General features: G+C 33.8%; 1 protein-coding gene across 1 annotated transcript; it reads right to left on the minus strand.

The window, feature by feature from the left end:
- Positions 1-16709: 16709 nt before the first annotated feature.
- Positions 16710-20173, minus strand: LOC136276457 (uncharacterized). Its single transcript, XM_066088472.1, has one exon. The coding sequence runs from the start codon at positions 20167-20169 to the stop codon at positions 18136-18138; it is 2034 nt and encodes a 677-aa protein (XP_065944544.1). The 5' UTR covers positions 20170-20173; the 3' UTR covers positions 16710-18135.
- Positions 20174-21466: the final 1293 nt, after the last annotated feature.

Consider the following 21466-nt stretch of genomic DNA (forward strand, 5'->3'; position numbering starts at 1 on the left):
CAAGACTGTACAAGGAAAAACAGTATTTTGCAACAGAAATATCTCTCCTGTTACCAATGTAGAGATTGGAGCAGGTCAGTACCGTATTATATACACAGGCTTATGTCAGTACTTTGTGACGTCATGTATAACTTTCTTTTGATGAATTTGCTCTCTACGTTATAAACTAAGCTTTGCAGATATGAAAACAACTGAAATCAAGATATTGATTAATAAGGCACAATAAACCAATCTCAAATTAAATGAAACAATATTGATAACCATTTGAAGATTTGACATTACGTTTGAATTTTGTACAATTTTACATAATTTTAAAGATTAAATGACCTTTTTTATCTACAATGAAGAGAAAAAAAATTAAATTATAAGCCATGAATTCAATATTTATTAGTTGTATACAACATAAAATGGTTTGAAACAGATTACGCTTTTTATAAACCGCATCGGGGTCTATAAAGCGTAAACTGTCCCAAACCATTTTATATCGTAAAAAACAAATAAATATTGAATTCATTCCTAAAGGAAATGAAACAGGAAAGACAATAGGCGGAGTAAAGCATTCAACTGTTTAAAGGTGTTTTCTTTTTCTATGAGTAACATTGTTAAAGTTTTTAAAACACTATCAGCTCCTAGTTCTTAGTTCTTATGAAGAAGAAAATTACTTTATCATCTCACCCTAATCTTCGGTCACATATTAGTCACCGATGAGACCTATTGCAAAAAGCCTTCGTCCGTTGTCCCTTGTGCGTCTTCCGTTAAAAATTTTCATTTTTATTTAACTTCATCATTAAAACTACATGGCACTAAATTGTGAAATTCATGGACCCTTGCTTAGGGGTTCAAGCCCCAGGGCAGGTCAATATGCCTTTATCGCCATTTACTGAAAATAAATTAAATCTAAGAAAATCTTTTTCTCTACTCCAATATAAATATTAGATAAACTGAATGCAAGATTATAGTGTCCATGAAGCCCTCTTCATAAGCTGTGAAATTTGTGGCCCCTGAATCAGGGATTCAGACCTATTAGGTTGGGAAATTGTTGCCACATAGTGAAAATGTATATAAATGTGTATTTTTTTCTTCTGTACTTTCACAGTCATGGAAAAAGCTATGACCAAACAACTGTTATAATTATTGTCAAGAAACAACAGAAATTTTGAACATCTTATTCTTGAATGGTCCAATGTCAAAAACGTACGGTCAAAATTATGTGCGATTGTGCAATTAGATATAATATGTAAACACATAATTAAAGGTTTTTTACAATGTATAATGAAAACAACCGTAAGGTACAAATCTTTAAAATAATATTTTATTTATTTATTTTAAAATTGATGTTGCTTGTAGAATTTACACTTTTAAATGCTGTGCACATTTAAAAATAAAAACAATGTTGCCACTTTGTGAAAATGTTTTAAATTAATGATATTTTCTTCTATACTTTCACAGTCGTGGGAAATAAACTAGATACGTTGTTATGTTCATATTGTCCTCTTCTAAAATTCTTTATCTTTTTTAAAGAAAATTTATCTAATTTTCTGTGCATATTATGTTTGTGTGCATTAAAAATGAATTTTGAGTTTTATAAAAGAATGGTATAACAAAAGATGCTTAATTTTCCATATAAATAAACCGGTGCAACTAAACCTAAGGCAACTTATTTGTATACATATGGTGCATGCATGTAACAGTAACGACAAGCCTGTACCAGGAAAGAGAGGTTTTTTTTAAATAAAATAAATGTCTCTTGTTTTACAAATTTAGAAATTGTAGCAGGTCAGTGCCGTATATGCCGGCTTTTGTCAGTACTTCATGTTGTATATGATTTTGTTTCGATGACTGACTTTGTCCGTTTCGTAAGATTTAAGCTTTACTTATATGAAAACAACATAATGAAAAAAATATTAAAATAGGCATAATAAACTAAACTTGAACTAAATGAAACAAAATAATCAAATTTATAAATTTAAAATTCAAAGAAACGTAGCTAATTTAACTAGCTGTCTTCCTCCTCAGACACACGACTGTATACATTTGTATAAGTAAAAGAACAATAGAAAACTGTAGTTAAAGACTATACCGAATAAGTCGGGGTTACCAAACTAAGAGAATAAATTACAGTAGATCAAAATACATTTACTTATAAAAACGAATACTTACAAAGAAGATGGGGAATAAGATGGTGCAAATGCCAATTCGGTTTAGTAGTGAAATACAATTTTGAATTTAATTTTTCTCAATTAAATCTATTCAAATATATTGTAATACAAGTTTGCAAAAGCACAATTTCTAACTATATTCAGTTTTTAATATTTTTAACAAAAGATAAAAAAAAAATATTGCCTGAAATTTTGCTGGTATCGAACTTGTAACATAAAAACCCTAGGCCTAGATATATAAGGTTAGCTTATGTCAGGTACTCTAACCACTGAGCCATTTCAGACACAACAAAGTAGGCTGTTTAAATATTATGTGTGACTTTGACCACGAATTTACAGACTTGTATTATTTTTTTTTCAGAATGTTCAACTGTTTGGATACAAAATGATATTTTTAATGTATGGTGGGTCATCTTTCCACGTTTTTGTTGATTGAAATCGGTTTGTTTTTCAATAGACCTTATTTAGACTATGAGAAAAATATACTCACTCTATGGTAGAAAATGCCTTGAAGTTCTAAAAAATGGCAGTATTTGCAGGTTTTTATACGTATACGCCTGTCTGAGTCATCATATTCCAAGTATTGAACATTTTTATATGTTAAAAATCAATGATATGTTAAATATCAATGTTGTAAATGATTTTAAAAAAAAATATCAGAGTTATTGATATTTAAATTTTTCAGTAGCTTGTTCGACCGTGTATGGGCAATTTACACTCCTTGTCCACCCATCTTTTAATTTAATAGAGAAATCAAAAAATATGTTTTTCATCAATTTCAGAGTTTTTAATATGACATTGTACTAACAAACTAAAGTTTACTCAATATGTATCAATTTATAAAAATTGTTAAAATTTGTTCAAATCAAATCATATCCTTATAAAGTATTTTGATCGCTAACAAAGTGTTACAGAGAAGAACAGAAAAAGCAGCAATGAAACATTTTACTTACATTCCAATCCAAAGTTGTATATTTATGGTCTTTTATTCATGGATAAGTAGTATGTAATTTTATTGTTGGATTTTTACAGTTGTTTAACTGCCCATGTTCATGTTTCAGATGGGGATTACTCCCAGGCCATTACCTACTACTCTCAAGCAATAGAACAAAACCCCTATGTGGCTGCATACTACGGTAATCGGAACTTTGCCCACATCAAGACAGAGAGCTTCGGCTATGCATTGAGTGATGCATCTAAAGCTCTTCAGCTGGACAAAAACTATGTCAAGGTAGGCTATAAAATCAGATAAACATAATTAAGTCAAGGTAAGCTTTTAAACCAGATAATAATAATTATGTCAAGGTCACATAATCTACTGCTTTATGGTGGAAAATGTAGCTTTGTGGTGGAAACTAGGTCATTATAAGGTTAAAATGTAGCTTAACAAAATAAAAGAAATCTCATAGCTAGATAAAACTTTGTTGAGTCTTACAGCTACATAGTCATGCATGTAATTCAGACTTGTACTGGCTAGTCTCTAAATTTATATATTAATGTACACAGGCACGTGTTCCTGCGAAAAAGTTTAGCAGAAAGTATGAAAACAATACAAGGTATCTAACTCCGAATTCGACTTGGAATATGTAGAGTACCGATACCCCTTTTTATGAACTGCAATCAGTTTTGCTTTCAGCAGAAAAGCAGCAGACACGTGTTTATTACTATTCTCTTGTAGGATTATATATCTACAAAACCATTTATATAACATGTTTGTCTTTATTTACTTCTATCTGCAAAAGCAGTGTATAAACATTGCTTGCCGACTGGAAAAGGCGTTTCATACCAAGAACCTCTAAATACTGGTCTCAGTAAGAATGAAGAAATTAAAATTAAATTGTTTTTAAAACAATTCTCTTTGTTAAAACTTTGGAAAAAAATTAAGCATGGTAATTATTAACAAAATATGAGAAAACTACTGCTACTTATTTAATAGGTTAAAGCTTTGTTTTACACACTGTAAAATCCAATAGTTGTAGCTTTCCCCAAACTTTATACGTGATATGTAATTAATTGACCTGCTAAGGGCAATACATAGATGTTTGAGGTGTGACATTACTTTTCCAGTTGGGTAGCAATGTTTGGGTGCTGTTTGTGCAGGTATAGTAAATAAATGCAAGCATGTCATTTATTATTTTATAGGTATCTCATTATTAACAAGATTAACAAATATTAATGTTAAGGAGTATATTACACATTAGATTGTTTGATGAGAATTCTATATTGTTTTACAGGCTTACTACAGAAGAGCATCAGCAGGTATGGCTCTCGGAAAGTTCAAAGTGGCACTCAAAGAGTTTGAATCAGTAAGAACATTATTTACATTCACATGTTAGATCATGATATAAACTCCATTGATGATGATAGACTTGTTCAACTTCGAGGATCACTGTCAGGTAAAAAGTCCAAACTGATTTTTAAAGCTGTGACGAAAGGACCGACATAGTTCCCGCACTCACTGCTCTAAATATATCCAACGAAAATGAAAAAAATACCGAAGCCGATAACAATTAGCAGCCGAGAACTCCTCTACTCCGACAGCTATTGACGTTCTGTAGGGATGTAACATTTAGCAGCAAATACAGGGCAAAGGACCCTTGGGAAAATGATAAAAGAAAACATACCACCTCTCGAAATCTTACCAAACACAGTGCTTAAAATGTGCTTAAAACGATTAAGTATTTAGATACTTGATGTTTTTTTTCTAAAGCCAGGTCCCTGGTAGCACTAGAAGGCTGATGTCCATGTTAAGATATTTTCACACTATGCACGCTTTCTCATTACTATTAAAGGTGTAAACAAGAGGTTCTCCATAGGGTTAATAATTGCAAAACCGGAATAAGTCCAAGGTATATAAACAGGGTCTCCCTACAAGATTTATATACACATAACGGGTAGGCTAAACCAAGGGATATTAATAAATAAAATAACGAATATTTTCAGTTTGCTACAAAGATTAAATATTTGATTATAAAAGTAAAATAAGTTGTTAAAGGGTGACCACCGTTGCTCCATTTCTGTATGCACCTTTAGTAGTGGTAAGGACAGCCCACAGATACTCGAGTTTTTGATATATTAAGAAAAAAAATCCCCAACACCATAAAAAATAACTTCAAGATTGGCAATGTAAAAATACAAAATACATGTAATATATATATATATTTGAAGCTCTTCTGATAGGCATTTTTAAAGAATTTCATTTTTCAGAAACGAAACAATTACACAACTAATTTACAGTGTCAACTCCAGCGTTCATCACTGTGGTGTTGACAGAATGATATCCTGTATTCTCCTCTGTGTAGCAGTTTGTATTCTGTGGCGTGGGTACTGTGTGTTCAGTGACTGCTGGTATGAGTACAGAGCACCGTGGAAGTTCCCTGTGATTTGTTGACAGATCCCCAGAATCTCCCAAGAGATGTCATTGCATTCATCACATACATACCGACTCGGTTCATGGTGGACTAGGACTTGTAGCACATCTAGGGCTGCTTGTGATAATGTTGTATCAATGTGTCTGTAACACAAGAAGTATAGGAAATGCAACATTACAAACACTGGGATAACTAATATGGGTATTCTTTTTTGATAAGCAGACTGTTGTTCTGGTATTAGTTCACTGATAAAACAGATTGTGTTTGTAAGGAATATATCCTCTGCTACAGCCTGTCTCAAACTTTCTAGACCAGGACAGTCCCCCTACAGCCTCAGTATACCTTTCTCTGTCTACATGTCTACGATAAATAAGATATGGCTGTGCTAACTTGACCTTTGTCATATCTATAACAGATAAAGCTTCCCTGTATCTGCATGTCTTGTAATAATACATGGCAATGTACAACATGTCAGAAACACACGACCACTTGGCTGCAAATTTCAGCATATGATAGGACTGCTTGTCTGCAATATACATCTGTTTGTTGACACTTGAGAACGTGTACATGTTTTGTAATAGAAAAGCAGTAGAATAAAGGATGTAGGTAGTAAGTTTCTGTAACACTGCAACTTGATAGTGTGACAGGGGTGACTCTATTAACTGTTCTATTGTGTTTATAACCTTGGTAATTTTACACAAGTCTCTTGGCCAAATGTTTGAGTTAATAATAGGTGTGGACTCTAAGACAAGCTCTGCATCATAACCAGATTCAGACATATATCTACTCTCATCTGTATTTATATGATAAATACGTATATGATTGTAAAGGGTAACAATGATGTAGGGCCTGATGGAGTAACTCTCTAACAGACAGGCCATACCTTTCTTGTACAATTTATGTAACTGTATGAACAATCTGTTTTGTGCCGAACCATGGACTTTTGTCAAAAACAGGTTGTTTTGTGGGACGAAAAAGTTTAAGGAGGAGTTTAAAGCAGACCCAGAAACCGGCCAGGAGATTTTGTGGACACCAGTTATGTAACATGTTTTGTTGAATTGCCCAGAAAATGGTTGTCTTCATGTGATAGGAACACAATAGTTTATTGGTCTCGTCTGATTGTTGATTAATAACTTCCTTTAAGAACAGTTTTAACAATCCATAGGTCAAAAACTGACAGTGGTTCATTGAGTAAACAAGTTTATATTCTGCATGTGAAAAAGAAAGTCTCCATTCTTTATTTTCATGGGGTCCAAATGGATGTCCTATTGCTACAAAGTGACATCCATTTCTGACAATGTCATCAACTACTTCAGGATCAGGCCATGAATGACATCTATTTATCCATAAGGAGGCAGACGGAGGCCAAAAGTCACAAACAAAACACCAGGCATGGTCATATTCTACACTTCCTACGATTGCATTACCACAGGGTCCATGTACAGTAGAATTGGGAATGGCTAATGAACAAGTTAACTGTACATAGAACTAGATATATATGCCTTGTCATTCATTCTGAATCATGCTGGTTGGACATCTCTTTTGTTGGTGTCAGTAACTGAAGTAGAGTGAATCCTGGTGGACTCTCAGAACTGTCAGAGAGAATCAAGGTTGTATTGGCTTTGTTGTAACACTCAGACTGAGACATGTCCATGATCACTCGGTGGTTGTTTTTCCAGAGCATATAGTCCATGTCTGATTCTTTTAATGTGAACCCTTCTCTCCTACTTCCACTCAACATGTGAATGGCCTCATCATAAGTTGTGACTCGTCTTTCCACCACCTCTCTGATATCGTTTGCCTCTCTCCTAATGCCTATCTTCTCTGAGGTCCCCACCCTCTGACACATCACCACGAAGACTACCTCTGATATGCGCTGCATTCCCTCAATTCTGTCATATTTTAAATATGTATATATTTTTTTTGTCATTCACATTTTTTTTACAAAGCATCAAATAGGAAAGGTATTTTCATAATGCCTAGATTTTAAAACAAATGAGGATATCACTTAAAACCACTGACGTTTATGAGGGGAGATTCTCCATTTTGAAAGAAATTAAATATCAGAAGAAATTCTTCCTGTTTCTTTATTTTAGGTGATGTTTTTTTCATGGACAAGTCTTTATCAAAATAGGCAAAATAAAATATCAAGAAATGAAAAGTTTTTGTGTGTTAATAATTATAATTGCGTTTTCAATTTAACAGAAATAAACATGCGTGTAAAGAATCCTAAAAGGTTTTATGCATAAATCAATCATTTGCTTTCAGAGGTAAAGAGAATAAAGAATCCACACTGCTAAAATTTGTTCCCTTCTAATACAGTTAAAATATCAATTAATTGGAGATCAGGCTTGGGTTAATGCTTAACCCCCTTCCCCGCAGTAACGCACTTTAACGCATATACCGTTGCCCCACAATCACGCATTTTGACGCATATACCTTTTCCCCGCAATCACGCACTTTAACGCACTTTTCATTGTTGACTGTTACGGCTCCGATTACACGTAATTTATTGTTTTATTTATCAAAATATTTTGATGGTATCATTGTAAAAGATAAATATAATAAAGTTATGTCATCAAATATCAAAATCTTTGGTAAATAATCTTTTTTTTAATTCTTGAAATGTCAAAGTTGCCCGATTATTTCGCAAGCTTTGCGCGACAAAATGTTTAATGGCGGCAAGTGAAGTTGATTAATTTGATTAAATTAAACCTCCCATATACAAAGTATCAGTCATATTACCCAGCGATGTGGAAAACGATGTGCCACCGATACGTTTTTAAAATAAAATGGCGTGGATGCCGGCCGGAAACCCACAGTAATCGGACGGTGACTGAGGTCATCGGTCACATCAGTGGAAGTCATCAGAAGAAAATAAGTTGTATTAAAATTCAGCGATGTCTCCACCGATGTTCCATCGCTTCTCATCGGCAATACATCATTAACACATCATTTAAGAATCGGCCGAGGTGTGGCCGATTATTGTCCAGTGCCCTTTGAGTCTGAGGTTAGAGGTGTTTAACAAACATCGGCCGATTATCGACCTAACATTTGCCCACAGTCGGCCGATGTTCTGCCGATTTACGAACGTTGTTCACCAATTTACGAACGATGTTAAATACATCAGCCGATTACAGCTTGAATATCCGTATATGTTTAGCAATGCATCAATGGGACTTTATTGGGCTTGTACGAGTTGTTGCTGGAACATGGCTAATCTCAGATGTCTCGGTGCCAAATCAATTATAGTTTATTGACGATGATAGGTTTGGTAATTACTTTATAATTCTTCGGCCGACCATTATCCAGTTATCCTACAATGTGTGTAAGATGAATGGACAATAATCGTATGATGTTTGATTCACTGTCCGGCCACCAGTCGAGCATTGTATGATGATCGGTAAAACCTGTCCGATGTTTGTCCGATTTCCAGCCGGTAATCGGTGTTACGCCGATCAAATAAATTCTTTTAGACTCGCGTAATATTATCGACGGGAGTATGCACGGCCTCTGTGCGATGCCTGTCGCTGTGACAGATGTGTTCACGACTACTTGTCCGATGAGGACTGATGTTGGGGCATCGCTCACATCACCGATTACCACCGGTCTGCTATAGAGTAATGTGACTAAGGCATAAGGCAAATGAGAAAAAAATCCTTGATTTACTTCTCAACAGAGATTGTTAAAGAATATATAAATAAAAACAATATAAACATAACAATGCAGAGAAAATGAATGGTTTTAGAAGGTTTTACATTTTTATTTTCGATTCAAATAAGCTCTGTTTTAAGACGGAACTTATAATACTAGCGGGTATGATTAACACTCATTGCAGGAAAAAGCGGTATGTGTTAATAATTGAGAGAGAGAGAGAGAGAGAGAGAGAGAGAGAGAGAGAGAGAGAGAGAGAGAGAGAGAGAGAGAGAGAGAGAGAGAGAGAGAGAGAGAGAGAGAGAGAGAGAGAGATTATCAATTAGTCCATGAAATCGAACAGCGAAGAATCAGTTTTCTTGACAATTTTTCTTTTTTTATATCATTACTTAAAATATGATTACTGAAACATGATCAACTGTATATAATCATTATTAATGTTTTGCGTTATTCAAATACATTGAATAGAGGATGATTTTCACATGAGAAAGAAATTGACAATTATTAACAATGCACAATTATAACGTTTTATTATTTTTAGATTATTGGATATCAGGTACTCTCTCTCTCTCTCTCTCTCTCTCTCTCTCTCTCTCTCTCTCTCTCTCTCTCTCTCTCTCTCTCTCTCTCTCTTTCTCTCTGTTTTATATAAAGTATATTAGTTTGGACTGATAGAAAATACATGATTCATGTATTTTTTTTTTTATTATTGCACTTAATATATTCTAACAATCTTTCAGTCCCAGCTTCAACTGCTCCTGTAAAACGTTTATTTAGTATAGCTGGGAAGATTTTCAAACTAACCGGAGGCAGTTAAAAGATGAACCCTTTGAAACTTTGATCCTAAAGTGCAAAAGCAATCTTTTTTCTTAAAGTGTCCTCAGTATAAAGACATCCGATTAAAATATATTAAGAAATATAAATGAAAATACTAAAGATTTGTGTTATCTGCGGACATATCTCCATTTAGCTTTTAATAAGCACAACATTATTCCATAAATTGTTTACTGTTTTGCATGTAACTCTGTGTCTCTATTTTATACCTGACACTGTATCATGGCAAATGTCTATAAATATGTATTTACTTATGTTAAAAAGAACTGGAAAAACCTTCTGTATATAAATTAATACAATTAAGTATCCAAAAAAATAAAGATTTGTGAATCTGAGGACAAATCTGAGGAAATGTCTATATTTAGCTTTCAATAACCACAACATTATTCTATAAATTGATTACTGTTTTGCATGTAACTCTGTGTCTCTTTTTTATACCTGACACTGTATTATGGCAAATGTCTATAAATATCTATTTACTTATGTGATATGTTGTTCATAGTGATATATACAAGATGATTATATACTGAGCAAATAAAGAATGACTCTTGTATAGTCATTGAATTTGAACCTGTAGATATGTTAAAGAGTTTTTTATATTTGAAACATTTGTATAACCTCTTTACTAGCTTATTTTTTTGAAAACAAAGTAATGTTAATAATAATGCATTACTTTTCTCATGTAATGGTTATGTAATGCATTACTTCAAGAAAATCAAGTAATGGTGATGATAATTTAATGGCCAAATTCATGAAGTAATGGTAATGTAATGCATAACTTTACAATGTAATTCGCCCCAAGCCTGTTGGAGATACCCGTATTTGTTTGTTTAGGGGGGGGGGGGCGGGGTGTTTGTTTGTATTAACTCTTATTATCGGCAGGTGTCCAGTATTTGAGCTCTAGCCATTCAAAAAGTAAAAACAAAACATAACTAAGTGGACAGAGTTGAAGACAATAAGGTCAAGATTGGCTTAACAGAAAATGATATCACAAAATTATCCTGTACATCCAATCCTAGGACAACTTATTTATGTACCTTTGGTGCATGCACGTAACAGGAACAACAAGCCCGTACCAGGAAACACAGTATTTTCATACAGAATTGTCTCTAGTTTTTCAAATTTAGAGATTGTATCAGGTCAGTGCCGTATATACAGGCTTTAATCAGTACTGTATGTTGTGTATGATTTTGTTTTGATGACTAAATATTTCCTCTTATTAAGAACTAATCTCTACAAATATGATAACAAATTCATTCAAAATATCAATTAATTAGGCATAATAAACCAAACTCAAACTAAATGAAACAAGATTAACGAATGAATAAACTGGTCACACAGGGTAAAGTAGCTATTTTTTTAGATATCTCCTGCCTCTGATACACGACTGTATACATTTGTATAGGAAAAAGAACAAAAGAGAACTGTCGTTAAAGGCGATACTGCATAAGTCGGGGTTACCAAACTCAGAGAATAAATGACAGTAAGTCAATATATATTCACTAATAAAAAAATAAATACAAATTTCTGAATTAGCAATGAAATTGAAAACTAAGTTTTTCATCACTTTCAGAGTATTTAATGTGGCATTGTACTAATGAAAATGGCAAGAACAAACCGTCAACCATCTCAAAAATCTCTAAAACGAAATACAAATTCAAAGCAGAGCAACACGGACCTCCAAAAGATATAGGTATGATCAGGTGCCTAGGAGGAGTAAGCATCCTCTGCTGACCGGTCACACCCGGCGTGCGCCCAATGTCATATCGGTAATAAATGTCATTATCAAGAAAAATTCGTAATTTGGGGAAAATATCATGATCAGGAAAAACGGAGAAAAATCCGTGGACAATTCGGTAATCAATCAGAGCAACCACAGACCTCTGGAAAACTCAGAGGTAGGATCAGGTACCTAGGAGGAGTGAGCATCCTCTGCTGACCGGTCACACCCGCCGTGTGCTCTTTGTCCTAATCGTGAAAAAAACGGGAATCGTGAAAAGCCCGTAGACAATTATGTGATCAATTATGGTATAACAATTAGTATAAAAAATGTGAGTCAGCAATCGACCCAGTGGAAAATTGTATTTGCTGACAAAGACGTTGTATCGACCATAGAACTTACAAAAAGATGACTTCAAATTGGACTGTTGATAATCCTGTTTTATCAACTTATTTGTCAGTATAGCTTGCCTCGCCTTAAAAAACTGTTCATACGAAGAGCATGCCCTTGCATATCGAATTAATTGAGAGACAAAAACACCATATGCATGTGATGAAGGTATATTGCTACATAAGTAAGGAAAGTTAACTATAGAAAAATTGAAGTCATCGCGTTCATCATAAAGTTTTTTTGTTAGATTACCATCAATATCCATTTCCAGTAAAATATCCAAATATGAAACAGATGACACAGGCTCTGTGGTATCTTTTATTTTAAGTTCACTGGAATATATCGAGTCGACGTAAGAATAGAACTAACACTTGTTATTTGATATACTGTCGTCGATATACCTGAATTGATAAGTTGAAGGCCACAGCATGTGATTTTTTTGTTTTTCACGTACAAGTGTTTTAATAATTTCTGCTTGATAAGAATACAAATATAGATCTGCTAACAATGGGGCACAATTGGTACCCATTGGAATTTCAACATATTGTGGGAACACTTGATTTCCAAAAACTACATAGATGTTGTCTATCAGAAACTCAAGCATCTTTTTAATGTCAACTTCAGAGTACTTTTGTGTGCAATCAGAATGGTTTTTAACTAAATATTTTTTTGTTAGATTTCAAATGACAATGTAAGAATTTTTACGAATTCCATTTTTATTAAAGAAACAACTGTCGATGATATCTAAAAGCCTAGATTTTAATTTGTCATGAAGAATGGTTGCATAAAGCGTTGCAAAAATAGTACGTTTGATGCTATTGATATTTGTGAGATTTTGTCACCTCAATGTTTCTAATAATTCATAAGAGTTTTTTAGTATCCACATTTGATTCACACCACTTCTGGAATATATTGTTGTACAGTACTCTTGAAGTTTCTCCTTCACTACTGTAAGAATTTTAGTAATGAGTAAAGAGAGAGGTTTGGTAGAACATTTACTGGAACCTGCTATATATCTCTGTTTGTAAGGACTTTTGTGAAGCTTTGGAATCCAAGACAAATAAGGTAAATCATATTCGTTTTGTTTATTGGGGATATTAAAGATATCCATAACCTTTTTATGATTTTTAACATTTCCTGTATGGAAAGGCTGCTATGGGTGTATGTAGGAATACATGTGTAGAATGGAAACCTAGTTCTTTGAAAACTTACACATTAAAGTTTACTAAATATGTATTTATAAAATAATAAAATATGTTCAAATCAAATCAAATCCGGGCTAAACCTCTGTTAAAGAGAGTCTTTGGAAGAACTGAAAGATCGCTTATAATGTCATAATGCGTTGAGACCTAAACCAATTATCATCCAGGCAAGATGATTTATTCAACTCGAAAGTATGTATCACCTCCAAGTAGATAAAAAATGACATCTATGAAACGGTTTAGTTATTGTTCATATTTGATAAGAATTATTCATTTAATATTTTGGACTTACAAATGTAATTATGCGTATATGCGCGAAATTCTAAATCAAATGAATCGTCATTTTTTGTTAATTCTTGTTTCGTAAGAATTTAGATTGAATTGAAAAAAAATTTTTAATAGTCGGAAGAAATAATAAAAATTTCTTCGATTTATCTTCATTGTTTCAGGGTTTTTTTCCAGAGTTATTTTACCCAAGATATACGAGTATTACCTGGGTTGAGGTAGTTTACGCTTTATAATCCGCGATAACTAATGTCTTTCTTTCTTTTTTTTATTTATCTTAAAATTGATGAATTGCAATTTTATTTTTTTTACGTTTTGATATGGTTAAATAGAATTTAAAAAAAACCATGATTTAAATTTCATGTCAAATGAAAAAGAATTGATTTAAACCACTTTTTTGCATATCATTTCCGGTCTACTGTGTGACATTTAGAAGTAGATATATATAATTCTATTTACGATCTTTAATTCTGATGGTATTAAATCAAATTACATTGTATTTTTGGACAAAGGGGCAATACATTTCTAAATACTAATGCTTTCTCTGCAAAATGAAGTCAAGATCGGTCAGTTATTTTCCTGAGAGGAGCTTAATACATAGAAATTAATACATGGCATAATGAACCCAAGACTCCAATATCAACCCAAAGGCGATAGGCTGATATTGGTTGAGGGTCGATTTGAGTGTGGTACAGATTTTGCCAAGTATTTTTATTTTGATCAAATTTTTAAAATATTACTCGTTTATATTTTCTTGTTAAAAACTTTATATAGCTTTATTCCAGTTTTCGAATATCCAAACCTGCGTATTATTGACGATCAAATGTATTGTGACGTCTTTGATAAGAATATCCATGTCCTAACGTCAATCTCTATACTGCAGATAACGATCGAGTAAAAACAAAAAATCGAAAAAAAAATCGAAGTATTCCGAAGTCCGAATAATTAGGTGCAAAGATGTTCCAAAAAGGTGTAACAAATGGTAAAAAAAAACCATGTATATTATATTAAGTATTGATAAATGCTTTACCATCCTTTATTATGAGTAATCAATTTCATCTCAGATATTGCAATTTATTGCCATACTGGTCTGCCATAAACATGTATGGAATGTAAACCGGGGGAAAATTTACTATACAGTAGGTTTTCTGTTGGGGTTATCTGGCTATAAAAGAGGAGAAAACGTACTATGTTAGCTTTCCGTGGGGGAAGAGCTGCTATATTTCCATTTTTCCGGGAGGAAGAACTGCTTTATCGCCATTTTGCCGGGGGGGGGGGAGGAGTGGTTAGGAGGAAAAGGCACTATATAACATCGGTCTTAGATTTGGACCTGTGTCTTTGACTTGAATGTTGATGCTACTATGTCTGTACCGTTTCTGGCAGCTGATGTTTATAGTGTACGAAATCATTGATGACAACGAATTTGTGACTAAAGAGATTTTTGTGAATCATTTCATAAAAATTTGTATTTCAATAGTAATTAGCGGGTCTATGAAAACTCTAGAAGGTGTATTAAAGGTCCATTTATGAAATGTTTGTGGAAGACACTTGTTTGTTTCAATAGATCCCTGCTTGAACTTTAGTATCCTTTGATTTCTCTTGACCTTGAACTGTTTTCTACATTTGAACGAGTTGTTTTACATTTTACATTATTTGAGTTTACACAGCGACCCAAAAGAGCTAATGCTTAATCAATGAGCTTGACGTTTCTTCTGCGTTCATTAGCGTTAGTACTTCGCCTCCGATTTGTTTCTAGTGCGTTGTCAGCAGACTACAACAACTTGTGCACTGACTGTTGTACAATAGCAAGCGATATAGTATTCTCAAACCTGATGTGGATGACTATATAAAAGTAGATTTATTTCAGGACATATTAAGTACGTAGATGGAATTCGTGCCATTTGTTCTGGTGTTCATGGCTCCTCTATGTAAAAAAGTAGATTTTGCGAATATTTCAGGACATATTAAGTACGTAGATGTAATTCACGCCATTTTTTCTGGTGTTCATGGCTCCTCTATGTTTTCTAACAACTAATAATGGTTATGTTTTGTAGGCCTGTGTGATAAATTGTTGTCTTCTTACAATTTGTTTTAGAAATAAATTAAGTTTAAAAAACAACGTATCTTATTTCATTTAAACAAATAAAACCACTTTTAACTAGTAATAAAGTTCCAAATTTCTGTATGTTTCGCATACAATTGTACAAATTTTACGTTTACATGCCAATCAGTAAAAAACGTCTTGAGCACGCATTCCACGCACAAAGCAATCCGTAAACGCAAGGTAAAAACTCTTAGCAGGTCATGAGCGCTTGGCCGATATTCGGCGAGAGCGCAGTCATTCGCTAAGTTGAACTCTGTGGAAACACAGCTACCTGCCGTGGGAGCTCCGTTGAACGCCTCGGTCGATATAAGGACGCCTTGACATCTTCAATTTTAAAAATGTCAAACAAATTGTACATTTTTCTGATTTTTTTCCTGCAATCCTACAGCGACTCCAGTAATTTTACAACGCTGTGAACACACCTTAGGAATGCAATTTGGTTTGACAGGGCATTTGATGTTCCATTTTGTTTCTACGAGCTTATTCCAAGTTGTAATGCATTCTAATTTTCTGTTTGAAAATTCACTTGTATAAAGATATTTATCTTATTTTTTGCCTTTCTAAGAATTCAACGTAGTTGGATATAAAGGAATAACAAATTGTTGTTGTTTGAAATAAATGAAAGCAAGTGAGCCAAGTTTTGTCTTTTGTCAAGGCAAGTTTGGGATATGATTGCTTGCATTTTTTTGGTGGTTTAATGTAATTTACGACAATCAACCAAATACGTGCAATAGTCCAAAATTTCTCTTTTTGAATTCCAAAATTGTTTAAGATGGTACATTGCGACATGAATTTGTTATTCTTTTTGGAGGATCACAAAAAGTCTAACAGCTGCGCATGTGCAAGTAGTTTCTGCACTTCCATTTGTGAAATTTTTCTAAGAAATGTCTTGATTATTTTTCATTGACAAAATGACAAGATTTTATAATATCAATAATCATTTTATATAATTCACAAATCAACAATTATCTATATTGAAAACATGTGCCAGGTGATAGTCCTAGAAATCAATGGATTTGGCATCGTATACAATCACATGCTAAGTAAATCCTTATATCATATCCTTCAATTTTCAACAATAGAAAAGAGGTATAGCGCACTTAATGTACGATATGGACTACAATATAACGCTTTTGCAAACATCAGATATTTTCAATATTATACTCTATTAAGATATATTCAAAGAAATACAAATTACACAATTACCATGAGAAAAGAATCTTAATTATTTTACATCGACATTGAAATATAAAGGTTTTGTTAAACAGGTGAGCACGTGATTGTGTAGTTCAGTCAGGTACATTAATATTCGGCAACAGCCAGAACAAAGTTGGTTCATTACAATTATTACATGGTGCACGGGTGCATTAACTGATGAAGGTTTTCTTTTTGTGATGTGAATGACTCACCGCCTGGTTCACGCGGATTGGAAATTTCTTTCAATAGACTCAATGTGCAGGATGAAACAAATCAAATGATATGATAATAAATAGGAAATTTTCAAATGTTAAGTTATATATCTCCATTGATGATGATAATAGGCTTGTTCAACTTCGAGGATCACTGTCAAGGTAAAAAATCACAATTTTTTTCAGAGATGTGTCAAAAGGGCCGCCATAGCTTCCTCACTCATTGGTCCAAAAATATCCCCAGGAGTGCTGGAGCCGATAACAATTCAGTAGCTGACAACTCCTCTACTGCAACAGCTATTGACGTTTTGTGGGGACGAAAAATTTAACAGCATTTAAAGGGGAATGGACCCATGGGAAAATGATACAAAAAACATACTACCTCTCGAAAACTAACCAAACACTGTACTTGAATCTTGCATAAAAAGAATGGGTTTCTAATTACCTGATTTTTTTCTGAAGCCAGGCCCATGGTAGGACTAGATAAGCTGAAGTCCACGTCTGTCCGTTAAAATATTTACACATTATGCACGCTTTCTCGTTACTATTTAAGGTGTAAACAATGGGCTCTCGGTAGGGTTAATACTTGCAAAACCGGAATTAGCCTAAGGTATACAACCAGGGGCTCCCCACAAGATTTTTATACAAATAACCGGAAGGGTGAACCATGGGATATTTATAAATAAAATAACGAATATTTTCAGTTCATTAAAATGATTAAAAATTTATTAGAAAAAGAAGTTGTTGAAGGGTGACAGCCGTTGCTACATTCTTGTAGGCACCCATAATAGTGACAACGCTCTCAGACTCTAAAATTTTAGAGATTTAAAAAAAACACCGTGAAAATAACTTCAATATTGGCGTTTTTGTCAAGGTAAAAATAAAAATTAAGGTATATGTTTCTTAAGCAATATCTCCTCTAAAATGCATTTTTAAAGAATTTCATTTCTCAGAGAAGGTTTTTTCAAAAACGTTATACGATTACTTTACAGGGTCAACTCCAGTGTTCATTGGTGTGGTGTTGACAGAACTATTTCCTGTATTCTTATCTGTGTAGCAGTTTGTATTTTGTGGCGTGGGTACTGTGTGTTCAGTGACTGTTGGTATGAGTAAAGAGCAGCCTGGGGGTCCCCTATGATCTGTTGACAGATCCCCAGGATCTCCCAAGAGATGTCTTTGAATTCATCACCAACATACCGACTCGGTTCATGGTGGACTAGGACCTCTAGCACATCCAAAGCTGCTTGTGATAATGTTGTATCAATGCGTCTGTAACACAAGAACGCAAGGAAATGCAACATTACAAACACTGGGATTTCTATAATAAGTATTTTGTTTTGATAAGCAGACTGTTGTTCTGGTATTAGTTCACTGATAAAACAGATTGTGTTTGTAAGTATTATATCCTCTGCTACAGCCTGTCTGATCTTTGTAGACCAGGACTGTCCCCCTACAGCCTCAGTATACCTCTTTTCGTCTACATGTCTCCTATACATCAGATATGGCTGTGCTAACTTGACCTTTGTCATCTCTAGAACAGATATTGCTTTCCTGTATCTGCGTGTCTTGTAATAATACATGGCAATGTACAACATATCAGAAACACACGACCACTTAGCTGCGAATTTCAGGATATGATAGGACTGCTTGTCTGCAATATACATCTGTTTGTTGACACTTGAGAAAGTGTACATGTTTTGTAATAGAAAAGCAGTAGAATAAAGCATGTAGGTAGTAAGTTTCTGTAACACTGCAACTTGATAGTGTGACAGGGGTGACTCTATTAACTGTTCTATTGTGTTTATAACCTTGGTAATTTTACACAAGTCTCTTGGAAGAATGTTTGAGTTAATATTAGGTATGGACTCGCTGACAAGCTCTGCATCATATTTAAATTCAAGCATATATCTACTCTCATTTGTATCAACTTGATGAATAAATCTATGATTGTAAAGGATCAAAATGATGCAGGGCCCGATAGAGTAACTCTCTAACAGACAGGCCATACCTTTCTTGTACAATTTATATAACTGTATGAACAATCTGCTTTGTGCCGAACCATGGACTTTTGTCAAAAACAGGTTGTTTTGTGGGATGAAAAAGTTAGGACAAATTCCCTCATACACCCATTTAAGGAGGAGTTTAAAGCAGACCCAGAAACCGGCCAGGAGATTTTGTGGACACCAGTAAGGTAACATGTTTTGTTGAATTGCCCAGAAAATGGTTGTCTTCATGTGATAGGAACACAGCAGGTTATTGGTCTCGTCTGATTGTTGATTAATCACATCCTTTAAGAACAGTTTTAACAATCCATAGGTCAAAAACTGACAGTGGTTCATTGAGTAAACAAGTTTATATTCTGCCTGTGAAAAAGAAAGTCTCCATTCTTCATTTTCATGGGGTCCAAATGGATGTCCTATTGCTACAAAGTGACATCCATTTCTGACAATGTCATCAACTACTTCAGGATCAGGCCATGAATGACATCTATTTATCCATAAGGAGGCAGACGGAGGCCAAAAGTCACAAACAAAACACCAGGCAGTGTCATATTCTACACTTCCTACGATTGCATTACCACAGGGTCCATGTACAGTAGAATTGGGAATGGCTAATGAACAAGTTAACTGTCTGTACATAGAACTAGATATATATGCCTTGTCATTCATTCTGACACATGCTGATTGGACATCTCTGTCTGTTGTTGGTGTCAGTAACTGAAGTAGAGTGAATCCTGGTGGACTCTCAGAACTGTCAGAGAGAATCAAGGTTGTATTGGCTGTGTTGTAATACTCAGACTGAGACATGTCCATGATCACTCGGTGGTTGTTTTTCCAGAGCATATAGTCCATGTCTGATTCCTTTAACGTGAACCCTTCTCTCCTACTTCCACTCAACATGTGAATTGCCTCATCATTAGGTGTGACTCGTCTTTCCACCACCTCTCTGATATCTTTTGCCTCTCTCCTAATGACTATCTTCTCTGAGGTCCCCACCTTCTGACACATCACCACGAAGACTACATCTGATATGTGCTGCATTCCCACAATTCTGTCATATAAGTTAATTATGTAAAATTATTATTTTGTTTCTCATTTATATTATTTACAAATCATCAAATAGGAACAGATTTTCATGTTGCCTATATTTTAAAACAAACTCGGGTATTAACTTAAACACACTTACGTATGTGAGGAAATAACCTCCATTTCGAAAGAAATAAAATATCATTTTACACTGTAAAAGTCTTTATCCAAAAATGCAAAAAATAGAATATAAGGAAATGAACTGTGAAAGTAAGGAAAAATTTAATATTTTTGTAGAAATAAACATGCTTGTAAACAAAATTCCAAAAAGCTTAATTCCATTAAGAAAAACCACTTACTTTCAGAGTTAAAGGAAAATAATGCATATTACTTCAATTTCCCACCTCCCTTTAATGCAGTTAAAAATTCAAGTCCAACGGTTTAATAAAATAAATATCATTTCAATTTGCTCAGACTGGATTGGAAAAATAGTTTTAATTAGATGTTGCAATATTTTCAGAAGTAATAAACGATTTTTATTTATTTTGTATCAATTATCAAAATTATTTTGTCAGATCTTAGACGGTCCAAAATGTTTTATAGCTTGGTACTTTAGGACACAATGGACAGTTTGAGACTAATAACTTACATAAAACGTTATTTATTTTCATTGCTCATGAACAGTTTACACAAGCGTTCTGCTTGATTTCATATCGATAAATAATTCATATGATTTCAGTAAAAATGGAGAAACCAGTAATTGTTGAGGTGGTTTATGGAATGGGGGTTGGAGATGTGTGCTTATGTTACCCATTATCTGCAGGTGTCCAGTAATTTAACTGTAGCCTTAAAAAGTACAAACTACGAATACATAATCGTAAAGAGTTCAGGACGATAAGATCGAGATTGGTTTAACAGAAGATAATGTCATATTACAAATTATACAAAAATGTTGTAACAGTTTTCAATATACCGGTATACCCAACCCTAAGACAGCTTATTCATATACCTATGGTACATATATGTAACAGGAACGACAAGACCGTACAAGGAAAACAGTATTTTGCAACAGAAATATCTCTCCTGTTACCAATGTAGAGATTGTAACAGGTCAGTGCCGTATTATATATACAGGCTTATGTCAGTACTTTATGACGTCATGTATAACTTTCTTTTGATGAATTTGCTCTCTACGTTATGAACTAAGCTTTGCAGATATGAAAACAACTTAAATCAAGATATAGATTAATAAGGCACAATAAACCAATCTCAAAGTAAATGAAACAGTATTGATAACCATTTGAAGATTTAT

Source organism: Magallana gigas, chromosome 6, assembly GCF_963853765.1.
Source record: "Magallana gigas chromosome 6, xbMagGiga1.1, whole genome shotgun sequence".
Classification (NCBI taxonomy): domain Eukaryota; kingdom Metazoa; phylum Mollusca; class Bivalvia; order Ostreida; family Ostreidae; genus Magallana; species Magallana gigas.